This window comes from Fusarium falciforme, chromosome 8, assembly GCF_026873545.1.
Source record: "Fusarium falciforme chromosome 8, complete sequence".
Lineage (NCBI taxonomy): Eukaryota > Fungi > Ascomycota > Sordariomycetes > Hypocreales > Nectriaceae > Fusarium > Fusarium falciforme.
In genome coordinates this window covers 310,413-325,355 of record NC_070551.1, presented here as the reverse complement: position 1 = coordinate 325,355, position 14,943 = coordinate 310,413, and the positions used below count along the sequence as shown (strand labels likewise).

Here is a 14,943-nt window from a genome sequence, read left to right as displayed (position 1 = left end):
TTCATGGTGACGTAGTGCGGAATAAGCCGATCGCTAAATCCGCGCACAAACTTGGCTCAATCACCAACCATCACAATGAGCCTCAAAGCGTCTATCAAGCGGCTGAGCGTCTTTACGTCTTGCGATGTATGTCAAAGTCTTTATACAGGACGCAATTAACACTTTTAGATCGGAGATGCGCTGGTAAAACTCAAGTATCCCTACGGAGGATTCCTCGATGGCATCCACATGTGGTCCCCCGCACACCGCTCTGGGCCACACAGGACCATCGGGCAAGCCATCACGGTCAAAATGGTGACTATGAGCGATACCGATGCTCCAAAGCCTGAGAGACACTTTGCCGACTGCAACGAACCTGGAAAGATCATGTATATCCAGCAACCCAAGGGGCTATACTCTGCCTGTTGGGGTGGTCTGATGTCGACGAGAGCAAGCGCCTTGCGGGCTGGCGGAGCAGTTGTAGATGGACGCATTCGCGATATTAATGAGCATCGTGAGCTGGGATTTCCAGTAAGTCCCTTGTCACTCACAAGTTCTAAGCTTATTTCAGGTTTTTGCACGAGAAACCTCGACCTTGGGGTCCAATACCTTTACTCGGGCGTCCGAAATCAACGTTCCACTCCAATTCAAGGACGATCTATGGATTAACCCCGGGGATGTTCTTGTCGGAGATGCTGACGGAGTTGTCGTGGTGCCCCCATCTTTGATGGATCAAGTCATTGAGCTTTGCAAGGAACGTGCCGAGATGGATGCTCACACCTTGGAGGCGTTACAGCGAGGAGAGGGCATTGGAGACACGATCAAGAAGTACCGAAAGTGATTGGCTGTAGCGTATCCATTGATCAAAAGTCAGTTAGCGGGTATTTGACGGCAAGGGAAAAGCTTGAATTGATTAGGGGTAAGCTGTTGCTTTCTACCCCTTCTGGAGTCCAAATTTCATTTCTTAAGACGATGATTTCTCGCGCAGGCTTGATTGTAGGATTAAGAAAAAGCTACTATTAACCCAACATTCGAAATAAGCTGCTTTCCGACTTTCTGGCTATTGGTAGGGACCAACTCCTTCAACCCCCTCAAACGTCAAGGTCCCGGGTAACTACCATAAAGTGCGTCTGACAAATACCATTCTCGGTTAGACTACTCCAGCTTCTAATAATAGACTTGGAGTCCGCGGCTTCCGATCCCTCATCCGTGTCCTTCGACAACAGGTTTTCTCAAGATCATTGACCATCACTCCAATGTCCTCAAGCGCCAGACAATCATGTCAATTGGCACTGGTGCAGAGGTTTGGTCGGTAAGTAGCCCCCCTTGATAATCTACCACGCTCATAAGTTTAGGCTGCCGTCGTCGCCGGATTAAGCGCGGACTTGTTCGTTCATCCCATGGAAACAATCATTACGCGCGTTCAATCCCCACTATATACCATCCGATATAAATCAAATGGCCGGATCAAACAGAATTTATTTAGAGGCCTTTATCAAGGCTTTGGGCCTACTCTACTCACTGGAATACCCTCGTCTGCTGCATTCTTTATCATATACGAAGGCATGAAAAGTGCCTTTCAAGAGTCAGGATACCTTCATGTCCCCCCTTGGGCAGTTCATGTAGCCAGCAGTGGTGTGGCTGAGCTTGTAAACTGTGCAATCTCAAACCCTGCAGAAGTTCTGAAGCAGAATGCCCAGATCCAACTCGGAGGACCAAGGAAACCGTGGGGTTGGTATACGGTCCAGGCCATCCGGCATTTTTCAGCTCACCCTGCAAGATTATGGACGGGATACTCTGCGTTGCTGGCCAGTCATCTTCCAGGAACTTGCTTGACATTTGGCATCTACGAACACGTCAAAGCACAGATACTGGAGAAAATAAGCGAAACGGACCCTCAACTGGCAGTTAGCACGTCGATGCAGGTTCAAGTGAGCACGCTTAGCGCAGGACTGGCTGGTGGGTTTACTTCATGTTTCCTAGTCCCTATTGATGTCATCAAGACAAGGATGAGACTTGCCGCTGGAGGCCATGGCGTTGAGACGCTCGAAAGATCTAGACGACCCTCTGTCAGCTTTCTCAACATCGCAAAAGAGACCCTCCACACAGATGGTATGCCCGGTTTGTTTCGAGGATTTACTCTTACTTGCGTGGCGGCTACAATTGGAAGTGGATTGTATCTTGGCTGCTATGAGGGCGTAAAGCTGTACATTAAGGACATGGGGGAAGTCAGCGACTGAATAAGCTGGCGTTGTTATCAACCACTTCTTAAAAGAAGGCATCGACACTGAGGCTGATGCCATAGAGATTGTCATGCCTCATGACGCAACTAATTTCTCAACTCAGTCACTATTCATTTAATAAGCGTATCACATCGCGTGATCTATTCAACGGCCTCTTGTAGTCGAGTATCAGAGATACCTGCCTCTTGGATGACCGGTCTCTACCCCTTATGTCATCATGACTCCATACTCTTTGATAGCAGCTACTGCTTCCATAACCCCATCTAGTAGCTGGACTGCTTCACCTGCTCAAGACTTCACAGTCCCTGCCGCCTTGGCCTCAAGCTCCAATTGGTGCGAGGTTTTTGTGGAAGCAAATCTCCAAGCCGGGACACGTTGCTCAAAGAGCTCATCCAACTCGTGATAGGTTCGTCCCTTGGTTTCGGGGAACATTAAAACACATGGAATGAGGTAGATCAGAGTGATGCCACCGAAGAACAAACCAATCTTCTGACCCCATCCAGCCCCTTGGTTTGACAGCATCAGGGGAACAGTGTAGTTCTACAGAAGTTAGATGCCGCAGTCATATTTTGGAGATTACTCACAAAGAGAATGCCTGTCATGTACTGAATAGTAACGGCAATCGAGGTCGTCTTGGCTCGCAGACTGGGACTGGAAATCTCAACCAGACTGATCCAACCTTTGAACAGTTAGTAAAAGTCAAGAAAAATCTTATAAACTTACCGATTGGAGCGAGAGAGTTTGCATATACAAACGCCCAAAGGGAGCAAAGAGCGACAAGAGCCATTCCGGATGCACTGGTCTGTTTCATGAAGCCAAGTCCACCAACGATAAAGCAGATGGTTGCCATAGCAGCGCCGCCTGCAATGACTAGAGTCCTTCTTCCGACCTTGTCGACGGTATAGAATGAGATCAGAATACCCACAACAAGAACCATTTGCTTGACAATGTTGCCAAGGAAGGGATCGTCAACACCAGCGAGCTGGAAGAAGTAGGTGGTATATCCAAACATGAGCGGGACGCCGACAATGTTCTGAAAGGTGAAAGGAAGTGTAGAGATGACGGCACGCTTCAAGTTGGTCTTGCTGGTAAAGAGGGCCTTCCAGTCAGAGTTCTCATCGCCGTGCTTTGCCATGGACAACGATTCCACAAACTCGTATCTGAAGACGGAGTATTCGTGATTAAAGTCATAACCTTCCACGTTTCCCACAAGCTTTCGAAGAGCCTTCTTACCCTCGTCATCCCTGCCCTTAGAAGCGTACCAAGCTACCTATGTTAGCAGAGATCGATATACCGTCGAGGCACTTACCAGGGGACTCGGGGAGGTAGAGCATAGGGAATAGCCATAGTCCGGTAAAGACAAACTCGGAGTAAAAGATGTGACGGAAAGCCATGTGGTCAGTCTCCTCAAGGACCTTGAGAGCCACAGCTAAAAACACTTGGCCAAGTGCAAATGAAAGGGAGAAGCTGCCGAGTAGGGCACCACGAAACTGAGGCATGGCAACTTCTGACATGTAAACCATGCAGCTTGTAGACAACATGCCTCCAGCGCAGCCAGCCACAAGTCGGGCAATCAACAAAACCCACCAGTTGGGAGCAACAACTTGGATAACAACAGACTAACAAATCAGCACTGGTCAAAAGATCTGATTGTAAACTTACCGTTGTGAGGAAAAAGGTAACTCCCCACATGTTGAACTTGCGCCCAAACTTATCAGCAGTGACAGGGGCAATAGTCTGGATCAAAATCGACGTGATAAAGTAACAGGCAGACCAAAGGGAGATATGTTGAGCGTTGAGAGCAGGCTTTCCAGTGTCTGGGTCCTCGACGGTTGCAAAGTATTGAATGAAGCCCTCATTGGCAATGATACTACCAATAACTGAGTTGGCATAGCCAGCATACCTATGAGGTCAGCATGGCTCAATATTGTAGTGATCAACTTACATTCCCGCCAAGGAAACGCCCAGACCAGTGATGTAGAGTCTCCAGAACTTCTTGACACATTGGGCACGGGTCAAGCCAGCAAAGGCTGAAGTGACAGCGGTGGCCTCATGGGCCCCCTTCTCACCGTGCTCCTCCTGGACAACGTCTGCTTGTTCCTTATTCATGTTGATGCTGGTGCTGATTGAAGGATCAAAGGTTGATAGTGTGTGATTCAAGAGAGGTGAGGTCTGTTTATATGCTTCAACAACTCACAAAAACTCGGAGAGTAGACCGAACAGACCTTGTCTGTTGTACGGTTCAAGTTCGTCAAAAGAGTCACTTGCCCCGGATCTCCACATGTCGCCACGAGCTGATTGCGGAGAGCCTGGCGGGTTCTCTCCTCATTCAACAACGTGGGGAATGGGTCAATAGCCCCGGACTAGCTGTCAGTACCCAGGTTAACGTCGCTTCGAGCATGTAGCTTATTGGGGGAACAAGGATTTCACGGGCCCGTTGGTAGGTGTGGGATTCGGAGTAGTGGTCGGCCGGCCATTGCTCCAGAGCCGGTGTGGGACGACCAACCCTTCACGGTTTAGTCTGAGCTAAACTCAAGATTTCTTCACGACTCGTGTTCGAGAGCCAAGGGTACGGACAAACTCCGGATAGGTTTGCAGCGTCAATAGGTCACGCGGGATGAAGATGATGGATCGGACAAGGGGACCAGGGGTAACCATTCGACAAGGATCACGCAATGTTAGGGCATCGGCAGCAGCATCGGCAACACATCGGCAATCAAATGACAAAGGCATGAGTGCGATCACGGTGACGGGCGAATTGTGAAGCAAGGACACAATCTATTGCTATCATCACTTCGAAGCTCGATTCTGAGCCATGCTGGTCCATCTCTTCCTGAGAACCTGGACTGCACTCTTAGGTCTACGATCTCGAGTGAATACGCCCTTCTTGTTACCATCAACTCTAAAGATGAATGTTGAAGGCGTCTGAAAGTCGGCAAAATTCCACACTTGCTCACCAACCACACTCTCCACTCGATCAAACACGCGGTGGGACATCTCGAGAACCTTGCTCTGGTATTCCTCGCTCCAAGGAACGTCCCCGACCGTGTGTAGACCTGCAAGGGTGTCGGCCCCATACTCCGTCATGATGATGGGCTTGCCATACTTTCCCTCCCACTCCCGTAGTTCTTGTTCCAGACCCTCTTCAGCTGCCTCTAGATCTCCAGTATTTAGGTACCAGCCGTAGTAACGATTCAGACAGATAACATCGAATAGATCGGCGATCAGATCCTTGTGGATACTGGCCTGCTTCTCGTTTGCAAAGCAGACAGGGCGAGTAGGATCCAGCTTGCGGGTCAGGGCCACCAGCGGCTCCATATACTCACGGGCTCCTGGCTCACTAGCCGCCGGCTCATTGGCAATGGTCCATAGAACCACAGAAGGGTGATTCTTGTCTCTAGCCACAAGCTCTCGAATGCCTTGTGCATGAGCATCTTGCGTCTTGCCATTCATTGTGTCTGGCGAAAAGGTTGGAATGGGTTTCAATCCAAAGATTCCAGCGACAATGGTGAGATTGAGACCGACTGCTGCTGTCTCATCAATTACCACAATGCCATGCCTGTCGGCATACTCCAGAACCTCTTCCGCGTAGGGATAGTGAGAGGTGCGGAAAGAATTGGCACCTGTCCAGTTCATCAACTGGAAATCATGAACCATGTATGCAGGGTCATGTCCTTTGCCGCGGATTGGGGTGTCCTCGTGCTTGCCAAACCCTGTAAAGTAGAATGGCTTGTCGTTGATGAGGAATTGGTTGCCAGACACTTTGACGGATCGGACTCCAACAGCGAGGTCATATGCATCCACTGTCTCACCCTGGGAGATGATTTCAGCGCGAAGCTGATATAGATATGCCGCTCCAGGTTGCCACAGATGAACTGAGTCAACAGTGATGGAGCCTTTGGGGTCTGATGATTGACCAACAGCATTGCCCTCCTCGTCAAGCAGTGTGATCTTGTAGGTATGCTGACCAAGTGGGACGTCGGCCGCCACCTCAAATTTGACAGTCCCAGTGCTCCCCTGAACATCGGTCACCACGGTAATGTCGTTTACAGAGATTTCAGGCACACTATACAGCCACACAGATCGTGCGAGTCCTGCATAGTTGAAAAAGTCGTGCTGATAATGTTGCTTCCGCTTTCCATTCTCAAGTGTCTCGACACGTCCAGGAGGAATGGTGTGCCAATCGAGCTCATTGTTGACAGCCACGGTGAGGCGGAATTGTTGTCCAGGGGCGACAAGGTCCGTAACGTCAGCCTCAAAGGGTGTGTACCCCCCAATATGCTCAACAAGGAACTGGTCATCGATGTAGACGCGACCTTTGTGGGTGGCCGCGTCGAATCGCAAAACACATCGTTGCCCAGACCAGCCTCGAGGAATGGTTACATTTCTCTGATAGTAAACCCATCCAACATGGTCTTTGATTTTTGGGTCCACGAATATGTCGTTGTAGCTGGCTGGAACCGGTATTTGGAGGGTTGGTGGGATCGCCTGTTTCCAGGCTTGTTCAGACTCTAGCTCGACGGATTGAGCAAGGGAAAAGTTCCAGATGCCATCCAGAGAGACAAGCTCCCGGTAGGCATTGGCTTGAGGTTTGAGCATTTTGAGAGATTGACAAAGAATGGAATGATAGAAGACTGGTCGCTTGCACTTGATTGAGCGGTGTTTGATATAAAAGCCCATTTGGCCTCGTGTTTAGGGTGGGGTGTGAGTTTGGTGGAGAATGATATGGACCTTTCCTCGGAGATCTGGCCGTCGTGTCATGCTGATACATGGTAGTGTTAACTCGTAGGATGATTTGTGCTGGGATGAACAATGGCGATAGGCTACTTGTCAGGCGCATGTGTTTTTAACTATCCACCCCTTCAACACGAGATTGAACACCCAAGACAATTCACTCTACTGAGCACTCGTTTCTTACAAGCTTGCTATAATGATCTGAAGGATACTAACTTTGACTGTCCATATCCTTCCGTTCTCCGTCCAGCTTGGACAACCCCTGATTCTGACCAGATCGGACCTCGGCCCAAGTCTCGGACGGCCGCTATCCGAGCTCCGACACCATCTTTTCCCCACACTCACCTCGTGATCATCGACCCATGAGAGAGGCACCCAATCAGAGTCAAGTGGAGTGACGTCTGACTGATTCGGTTTGTGGGGATCCAGAATCGAGAATGAATCGCGCCATGAACCGCAAAACATCAGCGTCCATTTTGATGTGGAAATACCTCATGCTTGACAAGTCGGCATCATGGACTCCGCGTACGACCCTTCCTCCGAGGCCGAGCTCCCATCATGTAGCGGGTGCAGGAAGCGTAAGCTCAAGTGCTCGAGACAGAAACCGGCTTGTTCCAATTGCGAGCGACTACGTAAGTCTTATCGGAGCGGTTATGGCATGACTAATCGGTTTAGAAACGACATGCGTTTATGAAGCACGGCGGGCCAAGCCAGGGTTGAAGAGTGGTGCCGTGGAGGGTCTCAATCAACGGCTAGGTATGTCCTTATGCTATGCTACTGTGTGCCCTTGGCTTATGAAGAGACAGAAAAGGTAGAGAGAGCCTTGTTTGGACAAGCTCATACCGAAGATGGAGGAGAATCCGCTTTTCCTGACATTGAGCCTGCTCACAGGGCGAATGTTCCATCTCCCCTTGAAGCTGTGCTTTCAACCCTGGCTGGAGAGTTGCAGAAACTAAACCAGAATATGACACCAAACAGGGAACAAATTCAAGAAACATCCGCCAGGAAGAGAAGAAGACATGAGCCCCTGGAGGATGAGGAGCCGCGGCGAAGCTATGACGTGATTGATGAGGCCCTTGACGACTTGATAGATGCATACTTTTCTCATGTACAACCGTGGATCCCCATGATCAACATGAGAGACTTCAGGGCACGGGCTCAGAACAATAGGGAACAGGTCAAGGTTGTTCTCCAAGCCATGGCTGTAGCCACTCTTCGATATCTTGAGCCTGATGGAGAACCCCTTTCACCGGGGTTTATCAAGAATGAGACTTGCAAACTCAGACGAACCGTCCTATTGGACGCTTTGGATGGCCTCACTGTGGAGAACCTACAAGCGCTTATCATTATTGCCTTTACCGATGTAAGTCAATAACAATTGGTCTGCTTGTGCTGCGCTTACATGGCAGATTGGGGATGGCAACTTGGACAAGGCCTGGCCCATAATTGGTTCACTTACTAGGACTGTTGAGTACATGGAACTATCAGTTGAGGCCGAAGATCGTCATCAGCGACCAGCCGTATTACCGTCTACAACTTGCCTACCTCCGCCTCTCAAATGGGTTGAGGAAGAAGAAAGACGGAGGGTTTTCTGGAACATCTTTATTCTTGATAGGTAGGAACCCCCCCTTGATGAGGGACGCAGCTAACATTTCCAGGTTCTCATCTGTCGTCAAAGGGTAGGAAGCAAGTCCAGCCGTTTAACTCCGCTGACACATGTAGATGGAACACGAGCCTGACTGCTGCAGATGTCTGTCGTAGACTACCTATCTGCGGTGGTAAATGGTTTGAAGATGAGCCTGCAGTCACGCCGTATTTTGGCATTTGGGATCGTTCAAGAGCCAAGATAGGCAACTCCATCACCTTTCTTCCAGGACATTACCCAAGCCCTTCTCACTCAGCAGGCGCAGAGAATACTGGCACAGAGTCTTCGTCCCATGGACAGGAAGGCTCAAGCACCGTGGATATGTCCATGGTTGGCGCGTTTGCATACTATGTCGAGTCCATCGAGTCACTGAGCCAGATCACAACCTACTTTCTGCAGACAAAGATTGACTTTAACAACCGCCAAGAGGTTTCAAGCTGGCTAACGAGGTTCAAAGAACTGGATCTCCGCTTAGTACAGTAGGTATCCCGCCAAATACAATCCTGACAAGGGTCTAACACAAGTAGCTGGAAAATGTATCTCCCCCAGCAATGGAAAGATTCGGGAATTTCACGAGAAACAATGCCTGGAGTCATGGATCCAAATATGACTGTAGCCAATGCAACCCACAACATATCCCTGATTCTTCTACACCAAAGAATCGCTTACCCAGATGCTGAACTGAGTGGCATTCGACTGCCAAGTCTTTGCAGTGCTGATACTTGTTACAATGCTGCAATGGAGACGGCAAATATGACGACCAAGTATCTGGAGGGCTCATCACCAACACTACCTGTGTCGCCTCAACTGGGAATATGTGCCTTTGTTAGTGGACGGGTTCTTCTAGGTAAGTGACACCCTTTCGTTCAAACAGAACTAACTATTGCAGTTCATTGGCGCTACTATAAGACGGCTCTGGCTGAAGAATTCAGTGTACTGGTGGATAATTTGAAAGAAATGTCCCGACGATGGCATGGCAACAGAATGCAAGACCAACAGTCATGCTTCTTTTCCCAGCTATCTGATCGGTTGAGCAACCTCTACTATGAGTTTGAAGGGGCTGAAGAGGCCACACCGGGTTGCACTGATCGTCAAAGACAGTCGACAGACGTGGCCTTGGGTCGTCAGATCCCAAACCCTACAAATACTTACCAACCGTGCGCCCAGGCAAATTTGGCATCGCAGTTTTCAGCCGTAGCGCCAGCTGTCCCTGTCGGGCAAGGTAATCAGTGGAGAGCTGCTGACTCTATATCCCCATCAAGCGCCAGAGCAGACGAATTGTCTGCAATATCACAGATTCTGATGGACAATGACTTTTTGGAGATGGACAGAATTATCAGCTTTGAGGATATGATGGCTGCGGGAGATTTGCAGCACACAGTGCTGTGAGTTAGACGCCCTGGTTGGACGCGGACTCAGTATGATACACTGATGAAATCACCATCCGACTTGGTGTCTCCCATGTCGATAACTGGCTCATCTAGCCATCGCTCTCTCAGGCTTGCCCCCTGATTCTTCCAACCTCCGTTGGCCTCCCGAGAGATGGCAAATACCTTTGTAACCAGAATAATCTCCCCGCTCTCGCTCCCATCAATGGTGTGCTCAATCGTAGGAATGAGAGTGCGCTGTCTCATCAAGTTGGTGTTTGGCTCAGGCTTCAAGGGGCTGACGGTTGTCCCAGCCAAGACATTTGTTGTGATGCCTGAAGCTCCTTGCTCGCTGAGGATCAGGACTGATCTTTCATCCTGTAAAACTCCTTCCACCTCACCCAAGTCGCATCCTGTGAGTAGGTCGGCTGAATCAAGCTGTCTCAACTCAAGAGTGTCTTTTTGATGACGACCGTGAATGGCGAAACCGCCCTCTGCCGTAAAAGCTTTGCCCGACTTCAAATATCCACTGACACGGTGAATTCTGATGTGCCAGTCTGGCCACCGCGTTGTTGGAGGAACTATAGTAGTACTGACAAACACAGAGCGGTCCGTCCAAGGGAACCATTGTACTGTTGCTACTGGGACCTGTTGGAGTGCAGCAGCATGAACTGTCGCCGTCTTGAACTCGGGCTCAGCACACTTGTATTTTACAGCCCAAGTTTCCATACCATCTCGACTAAAGGCAAGTGTGTTGTCGGGTGCCAATTGGGCCAGTCCATTGCCCCCTGATGGGACGGAAAAGCCAAAAGCTGAGGAATAGGCAAATTTGCTGTACTTTGCCATGATGCCCTTGAATGGAATCGCCAAAAACTGCGCAAAGGATAGCATGAAATGGTGGTTTCCTCCTGGGTGATTGCAGAGGATCTGACGAGGTGCTGGAAGGACACGCAGGGGTTCCCCTCGAAGAGCTTCGGGATATGGAGCCTCGGGTTCACTCCAGAAAGCGCTGTTTTCTGAGAGTCCAACAACTATCAAGGACTTGAGAGCCCAGTAGACAGATTGAGGAGAGTTGTAGTCCTCTGTGAGGTACATTTGCCTGGGCTGTTAGCAATTGCGAAGAGAGTAGAAGCGGAGACTCACGGGTATATCCACCCAAAGTTCAAGACGCCGTCTGTGTAGAAAATTTCGCTCGAGTGTCTAGCCCACCACCGCAAGTGCCGTAGAAGAAAGCCTTTGACTACGCCAGGGCTACCCAAAGGATTGGGCATGTCTGGGACGTCGGCAACAGCAAGTGCTGCAAAGAAACCACCACAGGCGAATCGATATGTCAATGAACGCCCAAAAGGAATAGCGGCACCTCAAAGAGTCAGCACTCGGCCATTAGGTCTGAAAGACACCTACCGGCTTTGTCAAAGAATCGGCAGAACCCACGCCCAAAATCCCTTGCTTGCTGCCGGTATCGTTTGGTACGCTCAGGATCCATGTCTCCGGCAAACCTTGTGTATAGAAGCTGACTGAACTGGATTGCAAAGCTACCCGAGTAGTAACAAGCATTTCTACTACTTCGGACTGTGTTTGCCTTTCCTGTCTCTCTGTATGTCTCGTACTCTTGGAGATCAAGCTCTGCAGATCGCCAGAGACCGTCACCAGACCATCCGTCAGTGATATAAAACTCGTCCAGGCGTTCCAAATCCTCCTTGAGATGATGTCGAAGGGCAGGTGTATCAACTTGGCAAACCTTGAGCAGCGCGAGATTGGCAAACACGCGAAACCACAGCCAGTTGGCTTGAGGCATATCCTTGCCATGGAGGCCAGATAGCCAGGCGATCAGATTCTGCTGTGCTTTTTGGCTAAGGCATTCCCAAAGTAACTCCCGTGGTGAAGCCAAGAGCGAAAAGGAGATCATTTCAGCTTCAACCATGCGTTGATCAAAAGACTTGATGGGTCCCCAGTAATCTAGGCTCTCGGGATCAGTACCGGCTTCGAAACCATCTAACCAAGGCTGAATGAGTTCCATATTGCCAGTCCTCCCCATAAGGAGAGCACCGATGGCCCAGAACGGTCGTGCAAAGCCTTCAAGTTGCGCAGCAGTCTCATCAAAGTGCGTCCCTGTTGAGTGGGGGATTCGGACTCGGCCTTTGCCAGGTGACATGTACTGCATGAGTGGTCGAATGAGGGCTTCCGCCGCCCGGATGACATCATCTCGGGTCTCGAACGAATTGTCGCTGAAACCCGAAAGAGGAGGCATTTCGACTGGTACGTTTGGGCCTATGCGTATCGCAATAATGGGATCTGATACAATGATGAAAAGATGAAGTTGTCAAGTTCATCAGTCCCGGAGAGCTCTCGGCCGTGGTTGACCGCTAAACCAAGAATGGAGCGATGATCTCGGGGTTCGGAAGAGTTATCGGGGTTGGCTTCCGAACGTTAACATGAAGGATTCATACGCGACTTTCTCAGGAGTACCGGTACGTCTGTTCCTCTATCCCACTCCAACAGTCGCAATGGGCAGCATTGATCCAATTCCTAGTGACCTGCTTGGTCTCGGTACTACCAATCCCCAGGGGATACGAGAGCGTCTCCCAGAGCTATTTGACGAAAGTATCACTGCCAAAATATTGAGAACTGCAGTCAAGCATCTTGAAGGAAACGTAAGTTCTTTGTTCAAGTGAGTGACCATAGCTTACAAGCCTAGAACCCTCCTACAAAGTACCCCGAGGTTGTACCCCAGGATGGTTCCAACTATGGCCGCTACCAATTGCGGGACATCGACTTTTGGACTTGCGGCTTTTTCCCTGGCTGCATTTATTCACTTTTGGAGCGATTCGTCAAACATCCTGAGAGTATGAAGTCAAGCACCAGCAATGGCAAGAATCTCTTCGCTGTGCGACGTCGGCTTGAAGCTCTAGCCCGTACCTGGTCGGACCCGATCCACGGAGAATCCCGTCTCACCAATACACACGATATGGGATTCATCATGTTGCCCCATATGCGACCCAGATGGGAACTTTATCATGATGAAAAAGCCCTTGAAAGCATCATCACATCAGCAAGAAACTTGGCTACTCGGTTTAGCCTAGCAGTGGGGGCCATTCGTTCTTGGGATGAAGATATTTGGTTGCTGGTGACCTCTGGTAGAGGGAAACTGGGTGATTACATTGTAATCATTGACTCCATGTGCAATCTTGACCTTCTTTTCTACGCAGCCGCGCAAACAGGCGATGTCTATTTGGCACAGGTTGCAGAGACCCATGCTCGGACCCTGCTGAAATCTCACATTCGGCCTGAGCCCGGTTCGGCACGCAATGGCTATGGTGGGATGCTCTACAGCAGCGGCCATGTTGTTAACTTTTCTTGGTCAACTGGCGAGGTCCTGGAGAGACTCACGGCGCAAGGTCATAGCCCAACCTCGACGTGGTCGCGTGGTCAGGCCTGGGCTATCCTTGGATACGCTCAGACCTATATGTGGACCAGGAAGAGCGAATTTCTTCAAGTGGCTTGCGGATTGGCTGAGTTCTTTCTCCTAAAAATGGAGACAGCCCCAGATTGTGTTGAGATAGACATTCAGGGGCCGAACGGGAGTCTGAAAAAGGCCGGGCGATATGTACCAATGTGGGACTTTTCAGCACCATCAGAAGAGTTCTCTCCACCACTAAGGGACACTTCGGCTGGGGTATGTGCGGCGAATGGTTTGCTTGTTCTGTCACAAGCACTAGCAATGGAAAACAGATCTTTGAGCTCAAGGTATCTCGAAGCTGCTATTACAATTGTCGAGGACACTCTGGCATACTCTCTTTCGCAGGAAAAGGCGGAACTTGAAATCCATGGCGATGAGTTAGTTGGAGTCGATTCAGTAGATGGCAGGACTTTTGAGTCGATTCTGCGGAATGCCACAGTCTCAAATAATCCGGCCGGGATGGTACAGATTAGGGATCATGGGTTGGTATATGCTGACTACTATTTGATTGAGTTTGGGACGCGACTTCTTAGAATGGGGCTATTGTAGAGTTCGATTGTAAACTCTTCGCGGGGTTCTGAAACTACGAAGCAGCATCTAGCTTGAGAATTCACAGTTGCTGGTTATGTTTGTAGGAAACCCGCCTCATTATGGTCTTTGACAATGAAGTTCTCTTGAAGGATCAACATACAGCCATCAACACATCACCGCCTTGAGTGTCATTACTTCATCTTGAAAGTCATGTTCCTTGTATTTCGGTGCCCTACTTCTAACAGCATCAAGCATACGGTGCTTTATAGTATTGGGCTTAGGTATCGTTTGACAAGGGCTGTACTGGGGAGAATGAAAGCTCTACGCGCGTAATGATGCCGAACAAAAGAACAGCAAGCATCTCACCTCACAATCAGCACGTTGAGTCAAACCAGTAGCCTGAGCCAAATTTCAGACTCTCCAAAGAAGGTCTCTTCGCATCGTGAGTCTAGTTGGAATCTACAGGCCTGGCTGGGGTTGGTCGCTGTCCCTAACCCTTAGCTCTAAGGAAAGGGGTTGCAATAAGCTTAACCTGGCCTTACGAGAAACTTCCCAATGCGGAAAGTCGGCCAAAACCTTATTTCCACTTATGAAACCTTGCGGTTGTTCATTCTTTCGTGAATTCCTTTCACGCAGATAGACAAAGACAAGTGAGGCTATGTTTATCTCGGTGCTGAGGCCCGATCACATCTGCCAAAACCACTAGTATACTAAGGGAGTTTCTGCGCCCACCAATGATTTTTAAAAGGAATGCCACGTATGACAGAAAAATCACTGTCATATCATTGATTCTATACATGGGTCAGGGTTGATCTCAGGGAGCGGGTTCCCCAACCATATCACAAGATTGTCTACTATAATAGTTCGTAGATGTGCCATTAACAACTTAGGATTGAATATGCATTCCAAATGATCAATAAAAAGGAGGCTAAAAACCAATGCCATGAATGGCGAATAACAACTGGTTGTGTCCTGCTTCTTTCT

The 14,943-nt window shown here is 49.5% G+C and overlaps 6 protein-coding genes across 6 annotated transcripts; 3 read left to right on the top strand and 3 right to left on the bottom strand.

The window, feature by feature from the left end:
* Positions 1–54: 54 nt before the first annotated feature.
* Positions 55–820, top strand: NCS54_00991800 (Hypothetical protein; the record flags this gene model as incomplete). Its single annotated transcript, XM_053155245.1, has 3 exons — positions 55–126; positions 169–510; positions 551–820. The coding sequence occupies exons 1-3, from the start codon at positions 76–78 to the stop codon at positions 818–820; spliced, it is 663 nt and encodes a 220-aa protein (XP_053011220.1). The 5' UTR covers positions 55–75.
* Positions 821–2,510: 1,690 nt separating this feature from the next.
* Positions 2,511–4,331, bottom strand: NCS54_00991700 (MFS domain-containing protein; the record flags this gene model as incomplete). The annotated part of the gene is made up of 6 exons (XM_053155244.1): positions 2,511–2,762; positions 2,807–2,901; positions 2,946–3,488; positions 3,532–3,841; positions 3,885–4,125; positions 4,168–4,331. The coding sequence occupies 6 exons, from the start codon at positions 4,329–4,331 to the stop codon at positions 2,511–2,513; spliced, it is 1,605 nt and encodes a 534-aa protein (XP_053011219.1).
* A 681-nt stretch (positions 4,332–5,012) lies between these two features.
* Positions 5,013–6,821, bottom strand: NCS54_00991600 (Hypothetical protein; the record flags this gene model as incomplete). The annotated part of the gene is made up of 1 exon (XM_053155243.1): positions 5,013–6,821. The coding sequence occupies one exon, from the start codon at positions 6,819–6,821 to the stop codon at positions 5,013–5,015; it is 1,809 nt and encodes a 602-aa protein (XP_053011218.1).
* A 649-nt stretch (positions 6,822–7,470) lies between these two features.
* NCS54_00991500 (Zn(2)-C6 fungal-type domain-containing protein) lies at positions 7,471–9,990 on the top strand (the record flags this gene model as incomplete). Its single annotated transcript, XM_053155242.1, has 8 exons — positions 7,471–7,588; positions 7,632–7,712; positions 7,763–8,319; positions 8,366–8,571; positions 8,615–8,635; positions 8,679–9,080; positions 9,129–9,448; positions 9,491–9,990. 8 exons carry the CDS (start codon positions 7,471–7,473, stop codon positions 9,988–9,990), a joined length of 2,205 nt encoding a protein of 734 aa, XP_053011217.1.
* A 26-nt stretch (positions 9,991–10,016) lies between these two features.
* On the bottom strand, positions 10,017–12,219 carry NCS54_00991400 (Hypothetical protein; the record flags this gene model as incomplete). Its single annotated transcript, XM_053155241.1, has 3 exons — positions 10,017–11,067; positions 11,112–11,328; positions 11,373–12,219. The coding sequence occupies 3 exons, from the start codon at positions 12,217–12,219 to the stop codon at positions 10,017–10,019; spliced, it is 2,115 nt and encodes a 704-aa protein (XP_053011216.1).
* A 256-nt stretch (positions 12,220–12,475) lies between these two features.
* NCS54_00991300 (Hypothetical protein) lies at positions 12,476–13,977 on the top strand (the record flags this gene model as incomplete). Its single annotated transcript, XM_053155240.1, has 2 exons — positions 12,476–12,622; positions 12,667–13,977. 2 exons carry the CDS (start codon positions 12,476–12,478, stop codon positions 13,975–13,977), a joined length of 1,458 nt encoding a protein of 485 aa, XP_053011215.1.
* Between the last annotated feature and the right edge of the window lie 966 nt (positions 13,978–14,943).